Here is a 20,803-nt window from a genome sequence, read left to right on the forward strand (position 1 = left end):
GAAATGAAAAGGCTGAAATTGGTCAAACCTTGTCCAAACTCATAAACATGAGGTATAAAGGAAAGGGAAACATAAGGGTGTACATTATGGAAATGTCTAATCTTGCTGGAAAACTAAAGGCATTAAAGTTAGAGCTGCCCTTGAGTTGCTCGATGTACTTAGTTATTATCTCTCTTCCTGCACAATACGGTCAATTTATGGTGAGTTATAACACTTAAAAGAAAAAATGGACTCTTAATGAGCTCATTTCTCACTGCGTGCAAGAGGAAGAGAGGTTACAGCGAGAGAAGACTGATAGTACTCACTTGGCATCAACCTCTCAAGACAAGAAAGAAAAGAGAGAAGTCACAATCATTGGATGTGTTCAAAGAATTTAAAGCTGAAGTTGAACTTCAGTTAGGCAAGAAAATTAAGGCCATTAGATCTTATCGTGGTGGTGAATACTATGGTAGATATGATGGATCAGGTGAACAACGTCCTAGGGCCCTTTGCGATCTTCCTAAAGGAGTGTGGAATCGTCCCGCAATACACAATGCCAGGTAAACCTAGCATGAATGGTGTTGCCCTCTTAAAGACATGGTGAGGAGATCTTAAAGACTGCAGTTTATATCCTTAATAGGGTTCCCAGCAAAGCAGTGACAAAAAATGAGCTATGGAATAGAAAGAAACCTAGCATAAGACATTTACACATTTGGGGTTGTCCAGCAGAAGCGAGGCCAAATGAAAGAAAGTTGGACTCAAGAACAATCAGCTGCTATTTTGTTGGATATGTTGAACGCTCTCGGGGCTTTAAGTTTTTTAATCCCACTACAAGATCCTTTTTGAAGACGGGAAATGCCAGATTCCTTGAGGATGTTGAGTTTGGGGGGAAGATAAAATAAGGAATGTTGTCTTTGATGAGGAAGAAAATTACATTTCTCTTCCTAATATTGTCATCATTCAAGATGCAATTACGGAACAAGCAATTAATGATCAGGTCCCTGTTCATGACATTGTTATGGAACAGGCTTTGGTCCCTGACATTACTTTGGGTCAAGACAATAATAAACCACCCCCTATGCCACCTATAGAACAAACTCAACAAACTCAAGAAGTGCCATTAAAGAGATCCACTAGAGAAAAGAGAAATGCAATTCCGGATGATTATATTGTGTTTCTTCAAGAGCATGAAAATATTTTAAGCATGAAGGAAGATGATCCAATCAACTTCCAACAAGTCTTAGAAAGCTCTAATGCTCATAAATGGATTGATGCCATAAAAGATGAGATGCAATCTATGAAAGACAACGACGTTTGGGATCTTATTGAGTTGCCTAAAGGTGCGAAACCCATTGGTTGTAAATGGATATTTAAAACCAAAAGGGATTCAAATGGCAACATCGAAAGATATAAGGCACGTCTAGTTGCTAGAGGTTTCACTCAGAAAGAAGGCATAGACTATAAAGAGACTTTCTCTCCAATTTCTACGAAGGACTCTTTTAGGACAATAATGGCGCTTGTGGCTCATTTGGATTTGGAGCTACATCAGATGGACATAAAGACAACGTTTCTCAATGGTAACATTGATGAGACAATTTATATGGTGCAATCAGAAAACTTTGTATTGGGAGATTCAAAGTCTATGGTTTGCAAATTGAAAAAGTCCATCTATGGCCTTAAGCAAGCTTTTCGTCAATGGTACCACAAATTCCATCAGGTTATTATCTCCTATGGCTTTGAGGTGAACTTAGTGGAAGATTGTGTGTATCACAAGTTCAGTGGGAGTAAATTCATATTCCTGATACTATATGTTGATGATATATTACTTGCCAGTAGCGATATGGGCTTATTGCATGAAACCAATAAACTTCTCATTAAATATTTTGAGATGAAGGACCTTGATGATGCATCTTTTGTCTTAGGAATACAGATACCTCGAGATCGCGCTCAAGGTATCCTACGGTTATCACAAAAGGCCTACATTGAAAAGATTTTGGATAGATTTGGTATGAAGGATTGTACGTTAGGAGATACGCCCATATATAGGGGAGACAAGTTTAGTCTTGCCCAATGCCCTAAAGGTAAGCTTGAGATGATAGAAATGACAAAGGTACCTTATGCTTCGGCAGTAGGAAGCCTTATGTATGCCCAAGTTTGTACTCACCTTGATATAGCATTTATAGTGGGAGTGTTAGGAAGATACTTGAGCAATCCAGGAATGGATCGTTGGAAAGCAGCCAAGAGGGTTATGCGATATTTAAAGAGAACAAAAGATTATATGCTTACATATCGGAGGTCAGATGAATTAGAGATCGTCGGATATAATGACTCTGATTTTGCTGGATGCCAAGATAGTAAAAGATCCACGTCAGGTTATGTCTACATGTTGGCTGGAGGAGCTATTTCTTGAAAGAGTGTTAAACAGACACTCGTAGCTTCCTCTACTATGGCCGCTGAATTTGTAGCTTGTTTTGAGGCATCCAACCATAGGGTATGGCTGCGAAACTTTGTCACAGGGCTGCATATAGTGAGTGGTGTTGAAAGGCCACTGAAGATTTATTGTGACAACAGGTCAGCAGTGTTGTACTCCAACAACAACAGAAGCTCTTCAAAATCGAAGCACATCGATATAAAGTTTCTGTTTGTTAAAGAAAGAGTTCAGAGTGGTCAGATTTCCATAGAACACATAGGGACGAACTCCATGCTTGCGGATCCGCTTACTAAAGGCTTAGTGCCTAAGGTATTTCACGAGCATACTGCTCATATGGGTGTTGTTTTGTTCGATGACACTACGGTTTAGTGGGAGTTCTTTATGTTGGTGTTCTATGTAAATAAATAAATGAAATAATCTTATGTTTGTTTTCTGCAGAATAAAGAATTCAATGTTATTTTTCCTCTGAATGTATTATATTTTGTGCTTGTGTTTCTGCTTTGTTTATGCAGAAAATTTAGGATTGATCTCATAAAGATTAAAGTAGGACCAGTTGGAAATAGGCATGGTAAGATCACATTGCATGTAATTTCCATGCCACTCATCCATACTTGATCTATGTCATTGAATATATTGGTGCGATGACCATGGAAGGTTTAGTTACGCTTGAAAGTGACAAAAGCCGCCATGATCTCATATTGATATAGGAGGTGGACCAGATTGTATCTAAGGAGGAATCTAAAAAAAAAAAATAGCATACAGTTGCACACTAAATTATATGATATAATTATCTCAAGTTAATATGTGGCCCAAGTGGGAGATTGTTAGGAAATTATATTTTCTAATAATCATTGTGGGTCACATATTATATTAATAATTATATTGTGCTATTTATATATATTGGGTAAATTAAAGTGATCAGTTAAATATTCTCAAATAGATTCCTAAGTGAGTATGGGCTGAATGAGTGGATACCGGTGTTGGGCCAACTAGGTATAATGGGAGCTTATTGGCCAAACAATAAAGATAAAATCACTATAAGGGTTATGATTCCCAAGACGTCAAATTACAACCCTAGTTTCTCTTCCCCATCAAGAGAGAGACGACACACTAAGGAATTCAGTTTTAGGGTAATTTGACTGAGGAAGACAACAAACCCCAAGAGACAAGATCAAAGTTATTCCGCTGCAATGGAGACAGGTATGCCTCCACCTTTATGTTCTTATTTCTTTATGATTTGGTATGATGGAGCTTGGCTTGTTGGTGATAGTTATCACCAAAAGGTTTAGAGGAATTAAAAATCCCAACATCATTCTCCAAGCAGATTTTGTGAAATTTTTTCTCCCAAGCCATTTCTGATATAATTTATAACGACACAATATTAAATAGCATATGAGATGATTTATTCGTGTACACATTTTGGCTTTTTTTTTTAAATGTATAAATTGATTTTTTTTTTTTTTGATAACAAAATTGATTTTTTTAAGAGCAGAGAATCATATTAAATTTTATTTTTGAGCAGAGAATTATGCCAAAGTCCTTGAGCCACCCATGTATCACTGAACCCCACATGCCGCTTTACGCATTTCCAATACTCTACGTTACTTAGGAATAAGAATGGTACAAACAACTTGCCTATTTTATATTTCATTAAAAAAATTATGCCACATTTGTCATCATCTCAAAAGAAGTAGTTCAAAATTTATTTTTTAAAACTTTGAATCGGCACACTCCACTCCAATAATAATATACAACATTGGCTAATTATAATATTGCAGGAAAAGGGCCCTTCAAATTATATGGGAGAATGGATATCTTAATCAAAAGAAAATGATACATGAAGAAGCCATTGATTTAAGCGTAGTTAGATCTCTCTTAATTAGACTCCCAAGTTGCAACAATTGTGGCCCCAACATCAAAATCCATGTGCACGGCGTTATCTGCAATTATTCACAGCAGTATATAATGTATATATATTTTAATGTATGGACCCACCGGATCTTCGCATACATTGAACCTGTTAAGGTTCTTTCCCTTGGCGTCTTATGCAACAACTATTAAACTAGATTACATCAAGCCCACTTTCGTATTTATTTTTCATTTTTTTAAATAAAATAACGGGCTGTTACATCACATAGAATTTTATAACAATGAAGTAAACTGCACGAATAACATGAATTATACGGTAAACAGAATATTAATTAATTATCGAATTTAAATCTTTTAACTTAAAAAATAACTCAAATTGAGGAATGTATTTTTGAAAAAAAAAATATATAATTTGAAAATACTATTTTCATTTTACATGAAATAATTATCTCACTTCAAAAATTTCACCTTTTTTTTTATCCTTTAATGGTGGGCCCAACGTGACTTCTTTATGTAATATGAGAGAACTACTCCCATGTAAAATATGAGAACAACATTCTCCTATATAATTATATATATGTTTAAAATTATTAAAATATGAAAAAAGTGTTTGTCATTTTAAGAGAGATAGACACAAAAAAATATTTTTTTAATTAAAATTTAAATTAAAAAAAATCATTCACTTTCTCTCCCATGATTTTCATTCCTTGTGTCTATCTCTTTCTTGAAATGACATAACTTATGTCATTTAAAATGACAAACACCAGATCCTTAAAATATATTTTATTATTTTTTAATTTAAATTATATTCCACACATTAGTGCAGCAAACTTCTTAATTATATTCCATACATGTTATTTCTTACTAATTTACAAGTTATTTAAATAAGTGTACAAAAAAAAATTTATTCGAGTATATCGATGCTCTTTTATTGAAGCTAGAGAGAGAGGGCACGCCTTTTTCTCAGGTTGTCTATGTTCTTCAATTGGTTTTCTTTTTCTCCTTTTTTGGTGGGGTTCTTTTCAGTTTTCAGAGCCTTTAACTCTTCCTCGGTGTGGTAGGAGATGTGTCTCGTGATCTTCAGCTCTGGATTCTCTAGTTTGGTTGCTAAAAGTTCCTTTTTTTGCATCGGAGTGTGCAATTCTCTGCAGGTTTCCAGCAGATGAGTAGCTTAGCTTTCTTGTTAATGAGCCCTGAAGGTGTTTGTTTTTTTATGTTTTTCTGGACTTTTTGAACATTTCCCTTTTATTTTGCTTCTGGGCATTATTGTTGTACTGTGTTCCTCTCTTCGGCATGTGAGATTTTTATCTGTGGGTTGGAGATGTTGGTCTCTCTGATATGATATTTGGGAGAAGGATTCCAGTTAGATTGAAGGCTATTTTTTACTTGAAGATCTAGAGGGATAATAGATGGGATTGAAAAAACTGTAGGATTATTGAATAGTCATGGGTTTGCATGATCTTAATCTGTAGATTAGTTGAAAAGCATTTAAAAAAAGTTGGGTTTGAACTAGGAGGTGAGGTGTAATGGGTTCATTGGTCTGATTTGTGAGAGGCAATGGAAGGAAATTTGTCACAGGGAGGTATAATTCAAGGTGGATCTTCTTTTAGTGGCTTTGATTTGCCAGGATCAATTCGGGTTCATCATCAAGCACAGCATCCACATACCATGCACCAACATCAAACTCATCCACGTCAAGGGTCTTCTGTACATTCCTCAGTTCATGATGGTTTCCCACTTACGATGGGAACCTTGCCGAACTGTGACCAAACCATTTCATTGACAGACTTTAGTAAGGGAGACAGAAGCAAAAACTCCGCAAGTGAGGAAGATGAGCCAAGCTTTACTGACGATGGTGTTGATGGTCACCATGAAGCGGGTAGAGGGAAAAAAGGATCACCTTGGCAGCGGGTGAAGTGGACTGATAAGATGGTAAAGCTTCTGATAACAGCTGTTTCTTATATAGGAGAGGATGTAACTTCTGATGGTGGTGGCTGCGGAAGAAGGAAATTTGCAGTCCTACAGAAGAAGGGTAAGTGGAAATCTATTTCCAAGGTCATGGCTGAAAGGGGTTATCATGTTTCACCTCAGCAATGTGAGGATAAATTCAATGATCTTAATAAAAGGTATAAAAAGCTTAATGATATCATAGGGAGGGGCACTTCTTGTCAGGTTGTTGAAAATCCTGCGCTGTTGGATGTAATAGATTATCTTTCTGAGAAGGAAAAGGATGATGTTCGAAAAATATTAAGCTCAAAACACCTGTTTTATGAGGAGATGTGTTCTTACCATAATGGCAATAGATTGCATTTACCCCATGATCCTGCATTGCAACGTTCACTGCAGTTAGCTCTCCGAAATAGAGATGATCATGATAACGATGATATCAGAAGGTACCATCATGATGATCATGATGAAGACGATCAAGATGTGGAATTTGACGATCATGATGACTTTGAAGAGAATTGTGCTTCCCATGGTGATAGTAGAGGAATATATGGGCCATTAGGTGGATCTATGAAGAAATTGAAACAAGGCCAATGCCAAGAAGATGCTAGTACTTTTGGTAATTCTTTAAATTGTCAGGATTACAACAAAAGTTCATATCCCCACGGGCAGATGGTCCAATCTGATGCGAGTCAAGTTTTACCTGAAAGCACGAGAACAGCTTGGTTACAGAAGCAGTGGAATGAATCTCGCTCACTTCAATTAGAAGAACAAAAGCTGCAAATTCAGGTTGAGATGTTGGAACTAGAGAAACAGAGATTCAAGTGGCAGAGGTTTAGTAAGAGAAAGGACCGGGAGTTGGAGAAGCTGAGTCTAGAAAATGAAAGAATGAAGCTTGAAAATGAACGTATTGCTTTAGAACTGAAGCGAAAGGAAATGGGCACTGGCTTTAACTAGGTCAGCAGTCTTGCAAGCTTTGTGGCAATTGCATTACATGCATAATGCTTCATTTTTTAGTTGTCTTTGGTAAGATTTGGTTTGTTTAGTTGAAAATATAGATATTTGATTGGGGAACTCTGGAAATCATTAACGCTCTCTCCTGCTTGTACCGTTTAAGTTTGTTAATTTTACAACTCCAGTCAGTAGTGCACAGTGGTTAAGCTTTACTGAAGTTTTGTATCTTATGTTTAAAGACTTGGTGACTGAAATCCCTTTAATATTTTATTTTGTAATATTAAATTTCTAATATTATATATTTTCTGTCCTTATATTTGAGTAACAGCTGTAGATATTATTCTGGTCATTTATTGTTTTTTATTCTTGAAATCATTTATGTTCTTACCTAGTGGGAAAAGGATTTTATTGTGGCTGAAATCATTTATGTACCGTTCATACCTACCAGAACATTTTTGAAAGAAATCATAAATATTAATTGTAGCTTATAAATAGGTTAATGTAGTTTGATCTATCTATTTTCTGTAGCGTATGATAGCAAGGATGCATTTTGTCACTCGAGTGATTTCCTGTGCCATATTTTAAAATTATTTAGCGATAATTAAAAAGAATGAATATTATGCTCAGCAAATAAATAAATAAATAATGAATATATAGCTATGTGTGAAATATCTCTAGGTTGATTTAACTTTATCTTCAGTAGGCAGCCAGTTGAAGGTGGGAACCGGGGGGGCTTAAAATGGAATCTTGTCAATCTATAGTCGGGCTACTGCTGTTGAGTTTTCTTCTAAGTTCTTTTTACATATTGTTACTCTTTGCTTGAATACTTTGCAATTATTTATTGAAAAGTTGCTTTGAAAGTAGTCCAAAATTCCCTCTAAGGGCAAGTCTTACTCTTACATTTGGAAGGCTCAGTTCAATTTATACTAACGAAATATTGCAAATTAATATACCTAAATATGCTATATCTCCTGATGTGCGTGATGTATTTCTAATACAGAAAAGTTGTGAACTTCTTTTACATCTCCCAGAAGCCAGTTATATTTGGAATAGGAATCTTGGTGATTTTTTGTGAATCTTTGGTGTGTCTTATGGTTATGGGATTGTAGCAGTTTTTCCATTAAGTATAAAGGCTTGCGCAGCAGTAGGTGAAAAATGTTTTATGGCATCTTGCCATTGTATGCTTTTCTTTGGTATCTCTGGTTGGAGTGAGGGGCTTAGATTTTTTGGGAGCAATTTCCATCCTGTGCAGGGAACCATACCCTATTGACGGAAAGAAGTGTATAAGATGGTTTGAAGGGAAAAAAGTGGGAAAGAATTATTTCCCTTTTATAAAATATATGCCATCTTTGCTTGTGATGAAATTGTCCTTTCTACTAAGTTACTTAAGCTACACTTTTTTTATATGATGACATCATTTTTTCCCATTCAATTACACACATGTAAACTGTTAGGCACGAGTCAGAACATAATAAAAAGAATAAGATTTGGAGGATATCTTCCAGAAGGAATGTAAATGATTAGGGAGTTAGTTACAGGCAGTTACAATATAAGTTCGGAGATTAATTAAGTAGTTAAAAAGGAGAGGTTGTATTATTTAGGACACCTTTTTGGTGAATAACAGAAACTGAGCCGTCCTCAGTTGTGAAGGGGTCATCCCCTTGGAAAGGGGCTTCCTCCTCTTGTTCCCTACCTTCTGAATAACAAAATTCCATTCCCTATTTTTGTAATGAATATATTTTCAGAAAATAAATAAATTAATAAAGAATATATAGCTATATGTATGAAGTATTTCTTTTCTAGGCTGATTTAACTTTATCAACATTCAGTATACAGAGACTTGAAGGTGGGAAGGAGGGTTATTTTCATATACTTCACAAGCTCAAAATGGAGTCTTGTCAATCTATATTCAAACTACTGCTGTTGAATTTTCTTCTAATTTATTTTTCCATTTTGTTACTCTTTTCTATGTCGCTTGTCTATATTATAAAGCAGATGGTTTTTAATTGATAATAACTTGATTTTGCAAGTAAACTCTAGCTAATGGTTTCTTGTTTATTAGTCTGAATATATACTTGGCACCAATTTCTTTTCTTAATCTCTTGTCTTCTTCTTCTTATTCTCTATAACGCACTCAGAAATGCTTGGATCTATTGTCATGGTTGGCGTTGTTCATCATTTGAGTAGCCAATGAATATATTTTTTCTGAATGGATTTGCTTTCCTCTTTATGTTTGATAGGAACTGCAACGAGCCTATGAGCTTTCTATCTTCCATACAAACTAAAATCTACTACTACCCTATAAGGAATTTTCTCTTTTTTGTTGATCTTAGAGGATGCAACAAATGATGTTCTGAAACTGTTGTGGGAATATTATTTGTCCTTCAAAATTTTAATCATTGAAACACTTGGCTCTATAAGAGAGCAATTGTTTTTCTCGTTACTTATATGGACATTGAAGCTTCTGTTTAGTGTCTGATGCTCAAGAAATGCAGGACTTGGATTGATAGCCTCAATGATTAGCCTTGGAAAAAGAAAGAAGAAAGAAAGCCTCAATCAAGGATGCAGTATGATGAACTTGTTTGCTACTTGCTGAGTATAACAGACTTTCTAATACTTGAAGTTATAGGAATTTACCACCTGGGATTGACTTAGATTGTTTGGATAAGTAGGAATTTGGGCAGAGGTCCTTGGTTCAAGCCTTGTATTAACTTCTTTATCAAGGAAAGGAACTCTTGAAATTTTGAGGAGCCATTCAGTTGATTGTTTTGCAGGTCGATGGTCGATGGCCGATGGTATTATACTTCTATATTGAATGTGATACATTTGTTGCAAGTTGCAACAAGTGTATATCTATACTAACAACCCTTCCTCTATGGGTTTCAAAATGAATCTAACCCGACAGGTTGGCCCATAATCTGCTACGTATGACGACTTTGGGTTGGGAGTCCTAACCCACCAACCCATTTAACTCACCGCGGGGTAGGTTCAGGTTCAATTGTCGGGCTTTCTTTTTTCTTTTAATAAAACATTTGTCATTGACCCTTTCTGAACTCTTTGGTCTTCATTTGATATCTTTTATATCTCTTGGCAGTTGGCAACACAAGTTTTCTTTATTTTTTGCCAAATTCAATATACATGCTGGTAGGGCAAGACGGATCGAAGGCGAGTCAGGTTGAGTTGAGATTTTCAACCTATTTTCAAAAGCAGGACAAGGTGCATTGGCTCCTTTTAGGACGGATTGGGGGTGAGTTGCTCGCTTTATCACCTCTTGGCCTTCCTCCACCTCAACCCCTAAAAAACTGTAGTTTCGACTTTGAGTCTTTTAGGGGGTGTTTGGTACGGGAGAAATTTTTTTTTTACTAGAAAAATGTAATTACAAGGAAAGGTGAGAAAGTAAGTTTACTAGGGAAGTTTAAAAAAAGTTGTCTGGTACCGCGAAATATTACTGAAAAAATTGGGTTAAATATCTAAGTCTATGTTTGGTTAAATTTTGATGGGAAAATTGGTGGAAATTACCAAAGTAACCTTTCTTTAAAATTTTGAATGTTACAACACATAACCTTCCAATAGTCTTTGAACATATGTGATTAAGAAGAGGGGTAAAAACGTCTCCATTTTCATCCACTTTTTGCATTTATTCAGTTTCCTCCCAAATACCATGTTGGAAGTTGCATTCTTGCATAGTGAATTTGTAGCTTTTTTACATGCGTTTGTGAATAGCTGGGCAACTGTGTTTGATGGGTAAAATTGTTTATTCTTTCTACCAAACGGAGACAAGAGACAATGCCACACTCACTTTGCTGTAAACTGCACCTGGTTACAGCTATCCGACTTGACTGTTGGTTGTGCAGTGTCATTTGTATTTAATGCAACCAGATTCTGTATATTTTAGTACAGTTCTTGTGAACACAACTTTGATGAACTTAACAGAATCTTTACTTATTTCCAATATGCTGCACTAGTGAATTCCCTATAATTAGTCTTGACAATGCAGCAATTAGCAACGGGAAAAAGTATCATCAACACGAATATTTCTCTGGTGACTGCGCGTGCATCTTTGCCATAAATTTTAACTAGGATCAACCTTACTGTCTTTGACAATTATTGATATTTCTCCAACTTGTTCATATGCTGTGTTATTCCTTGTTACGTTTGTTCTGTTCAAAGCTATTACTGATTACAATTAATTGAAGGTTTTTATTCATGCTAATGTGCTATATTTAGCTTTTTTGTACTCTCTAATTTCAAGGCCTTAGGTGTGATTTCTCATAGTAGTAAGGATCGGCTCCTTCTGAGAATGCAAAATGTAACGAGTCAATGATGATTGTAAAGGGTACATTTGGACTAACAAAAATGACTTCTTGTCTTCCTTCTCTTAGAGGTGGTTTGGTATGAGAAAGTGATTTCTTCCAACTTGAAGAAATTCCATCCTTGTGAAATGTTTCGTTTCAATCATGAATGAGAAATGAACGATCACACTAGTCTATTCTCACGTTTCGTACTTCGAATGAATGCGTGTAATTAAATTGGGATTTCCAATCATGTGAAGAAAACATTGATTATAGTTTTTTCAATCTAAGGCCCAGAATGAAAGTGCAAAAAAATTCATAATGCTTTATGGTGGCAAATGAAAGACTTGTCGGTAGTTCCTGTATTTTTCTTAATTCCTTGCAGTTCTCGTGCTTTTAATTCACATAAATTTTGCGCTCTTTCCCTATATATTGTTGCACACATGACAGGATTACAGGGAATTTGATTTAATCTTAGCTTGAATAATTTAAGGTTTAGAGTTTGTCTTTATTAGTTTAGTCATTTTACCTCTAATAAGGGGGAATCGTGCACTTTTATTAAAGGTTTTGTAAGGACTAATCACAAATTTTGTATCCCAAAAAAAAAAAAAAAATCACAAATTTAAAAGGCGTTGGCAAAAAATTACGGAAGACCAAAAAATCACAAAATGAATTTTATTCTTCTTTGATGTTCTCTACACATGATAATAAGTTTCAAACATGAAAATTGATTTTAAAATTCAAAATTTAGTTAAAATCCAATAATTGCATTGTATTTTTTAATGATTCTAAACAATATGTTAGGTCGAATGATTCCAAGTACAATTTAAGCGTATCATCTCGCTATATATAAACAAATTCTTATACATTCATTTAAAGGCCTATATTTTAAATAAAATGTACAAATTGAAATTCTATTTCAATTATTATATCTTGATTGATTAAAATATCACTACAAGATTATTCAACAATTCTCCTATTACATAAGGGAGGTTGACTAAAAAGCTAACATATGGCATAAGTTATAAACACATAACATCAATTAAATTTAAAATATAGTTCAAATCTAAACTATTGATGACATTATTATAACACTGTGTATTTTTTTAATGAATTTAAACACTGTCTTTTAAAATATCTGATTTGATCTATAAATCATTTTTTCACACCTTTTTATACAAAAAGAAAAAGAAAATGTTATTTGAATAACTTACGAATCAGTCTGTTATCTGTACGTTTAGAAACATTAAAAATGAATTGAGCGTATATTGATAACTTATTTTATCATCCTTATTTATTATAGGTTAAATGACTTAATTAATAAAGTAAAATAAAAATAATCAATTTCGGTTTTATTAATTTTGAAATAAAAAATTTATTTATAAATTAAATCGATGATAAAAACAATTGATTCAAACATACTCTAACGGTTGTATGAGCAGAGCACCATGGCCGCGGAGGCGGAGCGTGCCATTATTATTGAAAAACACACTATGCTTCGGCAATTTTTCTTTTCCCTCTCGTTTTGGAGAGTGTGAACTCCTATTTCTTTTTGTTGACAAATTTGCTTAACATTTTGATCAAAATTTGTTATTTGTCGTTTCATCAATCATTGTTGTGTACGTTTGTCTTTATCAATTATTAGTTCCATTTTTAACGTGAGAGAATTGTCACTAGAAAAAATAATAATTATGTCTTGGGCTAATACATAATTATAATGATAAAATTATTTTCTTTTTTCTGTCATATCAGTCGATAACGTCTGAGAAGAGAGAGAAAAAAAACAGCTTTAATATTATAATTACATACTACTCGTAGTATATAGTTTTTTTTTGTGCAGAAAAATCTTTCTTTTCTAGCAACTTAAGAGAATGATTACTCATTATTAAAACTCATAAACTATTAAAATAACTAGCGATACTTTATAGAGAGAAAAAAAATACAATTATGAACTCCTTCTTTTTTTATACAAGTGAGAATTAAACACACAACCTAATACAACCTACACGAACTCCTCACCACTAAATGAATCATAGTGGCTTTGAACTCCCTCTTTCAAATTATATAAATTTACCTATCTACTTTCTTCACAAAAACAACATAGCTTGAATGATGACATTTCAAAGAAAAATATCAACATCAAATGGTAGTAGGTCAGTTGGTGCATGGGAGATGAGTTCGTGGTGGAATGATCTTGGTTTGATCCCCACCAATACTACCTTTGGAAGGGACATAAGATCTTAATTTTGGACTCGTCCCACAATCAGGATTAGTTCAATAACAAGTTCAAAGGACAAAAGCTTGTAGGAATACCCGAAAGAATCTACTCTACCAAAGAGATAATTATGATTGATATAAAAAAATGAACTTCAAGCTCTATAACTCATGTCTTAATCAACTTCTTGCTTGTATATAGTCAGTTATTCCAATTCATTCATAACAAATTTTTGTAGAAAAAGTCTTCTATTTATCATTTTCCATTAATGTTTGTTAATGTGCTAGAGCCATTTTTTTTTTTTTAATTTTAAAAAAAATATTTATATCCTTTATTATTAAATTATCTATAAATATCATTGTATGTTCTCGCTGTCCTTTAGAGCGTTAAACCATAACATTAAAAGTAAATTACTTCAATTATCATCAAAATTTTATGAAAAGACATATAATCCCTAATTTAAAATCAAAATACACTCAGACTCATTCATCTTTCTTGTCTAACAAAAAGTGTTAAGATCGGTGTAGAATAACAAGAGATGAAAAGAATATTAAACTAAACTTTTATATTGAATTGATTCAGGAGAGTACAATATATAAAGAAACAATAATGAGCTTAGCCCAGACCTAACTTAGATCCTAATGAAATAAGGAAATAGATCTTTACAAATAATAAAGATATCCTTTCCAACACTCCCCTTCAAGCTGGAGGGTATAAATCATAAGCAACAAGCTTAAACAAGAAAGACTAAGAAACACAACATCAAAATAAATCTCCTCTTGAATGAGGAACCAAAATTAAGCAGTGTGCAAAAATGAACATGGACGGTGCTCCCCCTCAAGATGGAGGGATTCATCTTGGGAAGAAAGAAGACAAAAACGAAGCTTCATGGAATATAAGCTCGAGAAATCAATAGCAAATCAACTAGAATGACCATCAGTTTGAAGAGCTGGTAAAGAGACGGTGTTGGAATGGACATCAACAAAGTAAGAAAAAGACATCAACCAAGGAAGGGCTGGGACAGACATCAGCCAAGGAAGGGCTACGAAAAAGATAATGTTGCAACTGGGATACATGTTGACGGAGCCACTGTAACTGGAATAATCCACGGATTAGGAAACAACTAAGATAAACGCTCCCCTAAATGGGAGGTCAAAATAAAGTTAAACAATGGCAAAAATAAATCAAATACAAGTCAAATCAGACTTGAATAACACCACAAACACATGTGGGAATAAAATGAAATTGGCCAAATACAAGCCACAAAAGAAAATCAAAATAAAAACAATAAATCATCGAAGAGGAAGAAAATACAGCCAGAAGAAATAAGATTCGGCCGGGGAAGAAAAGCTGATGCGGCTGGAGGAAAGAGACGCAGCAAGGGGAGACACGACCGGGAAAGAACGCGCGGCCGAAAAATGAAGAAATACAACTAGAATAGGGGGATCTGGACGTCACCAATAATGAGGTCAAAACCACAAAACAAGACTAGATCCAGAACTGTCTTGGAGAGAGAAGAACAACCGGACCGGTTACGGTCAGAGATGATGCTCTGCGGCCAAAAAGACAGCAAAAGCATGAACATTAGCAGATGAACAGACGCGAACACAAAACATTGCTTAAAGAAGCACACATGATCAATGGCACCTGTGAATAACTCTAAAACGGTAACACATACAATCAATGGCCCAGGTGAACAAACCTAGAACAATGATGGTAGAGGTGACTGTATTGGTTTGAAGTGTGGTACAAGAGGAACACAAACCGGGATCAGATATGGAAGAAAAAAGTTGCTTGGAACCATAACACGAGCAAAGATGACAGGGGCACAGGAGACGGTGGCTCTGGGCGGTGCTGACGGATGCTAGCCAAAGATGAACAGATCTGGTGGCGGCAGCTGTAGCCAACATAGATTTGAAAAGGAGACGCGGTCGGAACAGTGACTTGATTTGGTTGCTAGAGAGAGAGAGAGAGAGAGAGAGAGAGAATTTGAGCTTCCTCGAAAAATAAGAACAGATCCGACGAACACAGGTTGGTGAAGGCGAGTCAGGTCGTGGATAGCAGAGGGAATTCGACGGTGGCCCCCCACCGTGTGCAACTCGACGACGGCGGAGACACGATGGACATGGATGGCTTTATGAAGGCAAGCTAAAATATTTCTAAGTTCTAAGAAATCTGGGAAGGGAAAGAGACCGAAAAAGATAATCCTTCATGAAGGATGATATCTTTCTATAACCATATTAGAATTATGGAAAAGAGAAATAAGGGAATGCAGATTAGAATTTCTCTCATTAGGATCTGATACAATGTAGAATTACATGAGACAAAAGGAATATAAAATAACTATGTATATTGAATTGATTCAGGAGAGTACAATATATAAAGAAACACTAATAAGCTTAGCCCAGACCTAACCTAAATCTTAATGAAATAAGAAAATAGATATTTATAAATAATAAAGATATTCTAAAGATATTCTTTCCAACAATCGGGAAGAAATATTCTGATTAATAAAATTTTAATAATTAGAAGGGATTAGTGTTTATTATTTTAAATGATATAGAATTGTGTTATTTTAGTCAAAACTACAATACTTTAGGGTGAGAATAATATTTATATAATAGAAATCATGATAGGAGAAGGTGCGAATTTTTTTTAATTTAAATATGAAATGAAAATCAATCATTTTAACTAAAATGATTATTCTAAAGGATAAACATTTTTCTCTAATTAGAATACTCCAAAGTTTTAACCCAAGCAATGCAACTTAAACTTGATTTTAAGATTTTAAAAGAGATTTAAATCATATTATTAAGGAAAAATAATCATCTCGATCGGAATCTAAATTGCTAAGTGATGACATGATTTTTTTTATCTGTACACTTTAGAGAAATATACTTCATTGGACATAAAGGATAAATACACATATTAGATTTTTCATCAAAGCAGAAGCAGCAACGCTTTAATTAATACCAAAATGTCAAAAACTAATTATATATGTAAAAGAGCTTACTTGTTAGATACAGGTTCAAAAATAACTTTTCAAGTCTTACACGATTTTAAAAATCCGAACTTAAGTTATCATATATATGCTTATGTAGTATTAGGGGTTACAACTTCTCATTGCAGTTGGAGAAAGAAGATTCCGACAAAGACATGAAACGCTGCTGTGCCTATGATGCATTGACATTGATACGGGACACACGATAGACATGACACGTCAATACGTAAATTCTAAAAAATGTCATATTCTGACATGTTGAGACACTTTTTGATATTAAATAATATTTTTAATATGAAAAAAATTATATTTACAAACTCTTACAAACTACACTAAGGGGGGTGTATTGGATTAGGATTTTAAAAGACTTTTTTTGAGATAAAAAATCCTACAGATTTTAAAAGACATTTTAGAATTGGAGAGACTTTATAGACTTTTTTTACAATCAAGATTTCATAAGATTGAATTTTAATAGAATTCATAAGATTTGAAAGGACAATAAGGATTTATAGGATTTTAAAAAATTATATGAATTTTTAACGAATATTCAAAATTACAAGAGTCAATAAAAACAAATAACAAAGAAATGCAATGATATTAATAAAAAAAGGTAAACTTAACAACGGATTGAAAATTATCTCAAAAATTATTAAGCAACAACTCTCCACATATCAATAAAATCTAATATAATTTTCTCAATGAGTTTGAGTTTGATTTGCGAAAATAATAACCATATATCAACGGTTAACTTTCAAATTAAATATTAATTAATGAGTTTGATTTGTGAAAATAATAACCATTGATTGACGGAAATCAACGGTTGAAAAAGGTTGTAAACAAAAATAGGTTGTAAGTATAATATTCCCCATAAAAAAATAACAAAGAAATGCAATGAAATTAATAAAAAAAAGTAAAACCTAATATAATTTTCTCAATCAGTAAAATATAATATAAATTTTAACAAACACTCAAAATTATTAAACAACAGCTTTTCACATATTTAATGGGTTGAAAATTATCTTTTTCATTTGTTATCAAAGTTATGCATATATGATTATAAGACCCAATTTTTTTAATTATAAAAATAATTCTAAATTTGCATATAGAACCTAAAGTTCATGATAAAATTTCGTTTGGAATTTTTTGCAATTGATCTTGAAAACCTTGGGGTTTTTGTTTTACGTGATGAGAGTTTTCTAACCATATATCATATGCATATTTTCATTGAATATTCTAAGAAAATTTTGAATCTGAAATTTTGGGTTTAATTACATGAAAGTTTAGAAAATTTCTCAAAAAAATTTCAATAGATAAGAAACAAGTTTTCAGTTATGTATTGACACAAAAATTGTTTGAAATCGTTTCCTATAGTGAAGGAATTTCGTTCATGAATGTATTGTTACAAAATATAGGGTTCATATTATGAAAGTTTCAATCTTTCTTTAAATTGATATTGTTTCATTGATGTAAAACGAAAAATTGGTTTGAGGGTTTTAGTTCTCCTGTTATTTTTTCACTGTTTTATGTTGTTTTTAATACAAAAAACACACTTTTTTGTGCCAAGAAAAACTGCGACCCATAGCTTGAAAAATCATTTTTTAAACTTCCAAAATTTCTCAAAAATGGCTCAAATATATGTTATTTTTGAGATAGATTATATTAAAATCTCGTTGGTTTGTTGTTTCTGGGTTGTTTTGTGATGAAAATTGCTCAAAAATATGGTTTTTTTTAGTTTTGATGAAGCTCCCATGGCGGAACCCAATTTCGAGCAGTCAACCTGTCAAAGGAAAAAGAAAACACTGCAATAAAAGAATCTCAAGAAATCCTAGGGGTTATGGTGCGATTGTGAGAGACATCCTATTTATATTTTTCACTAAAAAGTCTCACGAAATCCACACCAATAGAAAATTCATTAAAATCGTCGGATTTTTGAATACCACGAGATTGTGATTCCAGTGTTTAAAATTCTGATTGAATACCAACGAATTTGGACGGATTCTAAAATAATCCTTTAAAATCCTAATCGAATACCACGTGACTTTTTTTCAATCCGTTAAAATCCTAATCGAATACCAGCGGATTTTTTTGTCCGAAAACAATCCATTAAAATCCTTTGAAATCCCAATCCAATACACCCCCCTAAGTATGACCGGTCATACTTCAATCAAGAGTGTATGACCGGTCATAGTTAGTGTAATTTGTAAAAGAATCCTTCCTCTTTTAATATATATTATATATAATTTAATTTATATTTAATACGTATAACAGCCCATAATAAGTCATATAATATATCAAATTTTCAAATTGTATAAAATAAATATAAACAAATATAATTTTTCGTACCTTGTTAATTTTTCATGTCAAATTTCATAACAAAAAAAAATTGATTTAGAAATAATTTTTTCATGTTTAGTTAATAAAATAAAATTTAGCTCTAAAAAAAAACGTGTCGGAAAAAGTTGACTGCGTGTCGAAAAAACGTATCGGAACATTGACCGCCTGTCCTAAAATATTAACCGCGTGTCGGAACGTGTCAGACACGTGTCCGACACGCCTTTTTTTCCAAACAATGCGTGTCCGTGCATAGCAGGCTGTGGCCCATATATTTTGAAGGGAAAAATAAATCTTATGTAGGAAAATTCTAATCTCATGTCATAGCTACATTAAGTGTGAGACCCATCTATTTAAATAATAAAAAACCAAAAAAAATAACACACCTTTTTATGGTATATATAAGAACGGTTTGTTTTCTCATAAAACATAGAAAAACAAACCCCTATTTTAAAACACAAAAAATAAAAAAAATGTCAAGTACGAGTCCAAAAAAAAAATGTCAGGTACGCAAATCGAACTCTCTATGACATGAGGAGACACTTCTCCTGTGTTAGGAGAAGTGTATTTCCAATAGTATTAACCTATATTTACTTCGGGTTTTGATTTTCTCATGCGGTAGGAGAAAATTTTCTCATGTTGTAGACACATCTTATGTGGGTCTCACATCTATTAAAAAAAAAACAAAAAAAAATGTTGCACGAAAATCGAAAGGTCACTAGTAGAAGAAAACAATACTCCTACGACATGAGAAAATGTTTTCCCATTTACTTCTCTACAATTACTATTCACTAAGTTTTCAAGTATTTTTTTTCTTTCTATTTTGAGTCCATCGTTTACAAGTCATTACTCACTGTCCCACATTCTCAGCAAAGCTATTTCAATCTAAACCAATGCAAAGTTAAAGCTAGTTTTAGCCAAATAAAAAAACGTACACATATATACTAATACTAATTAATCAATAATTTAAAACTCTCAAGTGGTCTCATTTATCCCTTTATTTGTTTTTTTTAGATATTTCAATCGGTTCATCACTTTGTGACTAATCTAATTTGGGATGGATCACTGGATTAAGGCTTTAAAACCCTCCCAAAAATAATACTAAAAAATATTGAATACATACTCTCATCCCCACCTACTCAATTTATTGACGTCAACTGAGCTACTATAATTTGTCCCTCTACTTTTTAACTACAACTTTTCTTATATCTAATAATTAATCTATATACGAGTCCAATGCGTATACCATTTGTTCTGGAATGAACATTAATGTCTAGCAGGATATCTAGTATTTGCATCTACGGAGCTTATGGTAAAGATGACAGGCAATGAGAAGTCCTGCACCTTAGGCCAAAGTCCGATGGAATGAATAAAGGGTGTGTGTAGTCACCTGCGGTGGATAAGATGTCCTCTGAGCACAAGTATGTAGGTGTTGATATATTAATTATCCACATGTATATACAAAACTAACTTAAAGTTAGTTAGTTAGTTTTAGTTTCTGTTACAGTAAACTTAGTTAGTTTTAGTTAGTTAGTTACAAAAAGCGTAGTTGTTAAGTTTTCTTTTCCGCTAAGTTCAGTTACTATAAATACTGATTAGCTCTGTATTTTTCATTCTTGAATCAATATATGAATTCTTTCCATTTCCTTTCTATTCTCAATATGGTATCAGAGCTCTCCTAGAGCTCTGGTATCTCGCCATTTTCTATATCGTCTTCGATTTCCTTCTTCATCTACTTTGAGTTTTTCATTTCCCTGAGTTTCTATGGCGGGCCAGAGCTCTCT

The 20,803-nt window shown here is 33.4% G+C and overlaps 1 protein-coding gene across 1 annotated transcript; it reads left to right on the forward strand.

The window, feature by feature from the left end:
* Positions 1–5,227: 5,227 nt before the first annotated feature.
* LOC133291020 (uncharacterized) lies at positions 5,228–9,692 on the forward strand. The gene is made up of 2 exons (XM_061489194.1): positions 5,228–7,183; positions 9,676–9,692. The coding sequence occupies exon 1, from the start codon at positions 5,837–5,839 to the stop codon at positions 7,181–7,183; it is 1,347 nt and encodes a 448-aa protein (XP_061345178.1). The 5' UTR covers positions 5,228–5,836; the 3' UTR covers positions 9,676–9,692.
* Positions 9,693–20,803: the final 11,111 nt, after the last annotated feature.

This window comes from Gastrolobium bilobum, unplaced genomic scaffold (assembly GCF_033153095.1).
Source record: "Gastrolobium bilobum isolate Gb01-03AN ecotype WA unplaced genomic scaffold, APGP_CSIRO_Gbil_v1 utg8260, whole genome shotgun sequence".
NCBI classification, from domain to species: Eukaryota; Viridiplantae; Streptophyta; class Magnoliopsida; order Fabales; family Fabaceae; genus Gastrolobium; species Gastrolobium bilobum.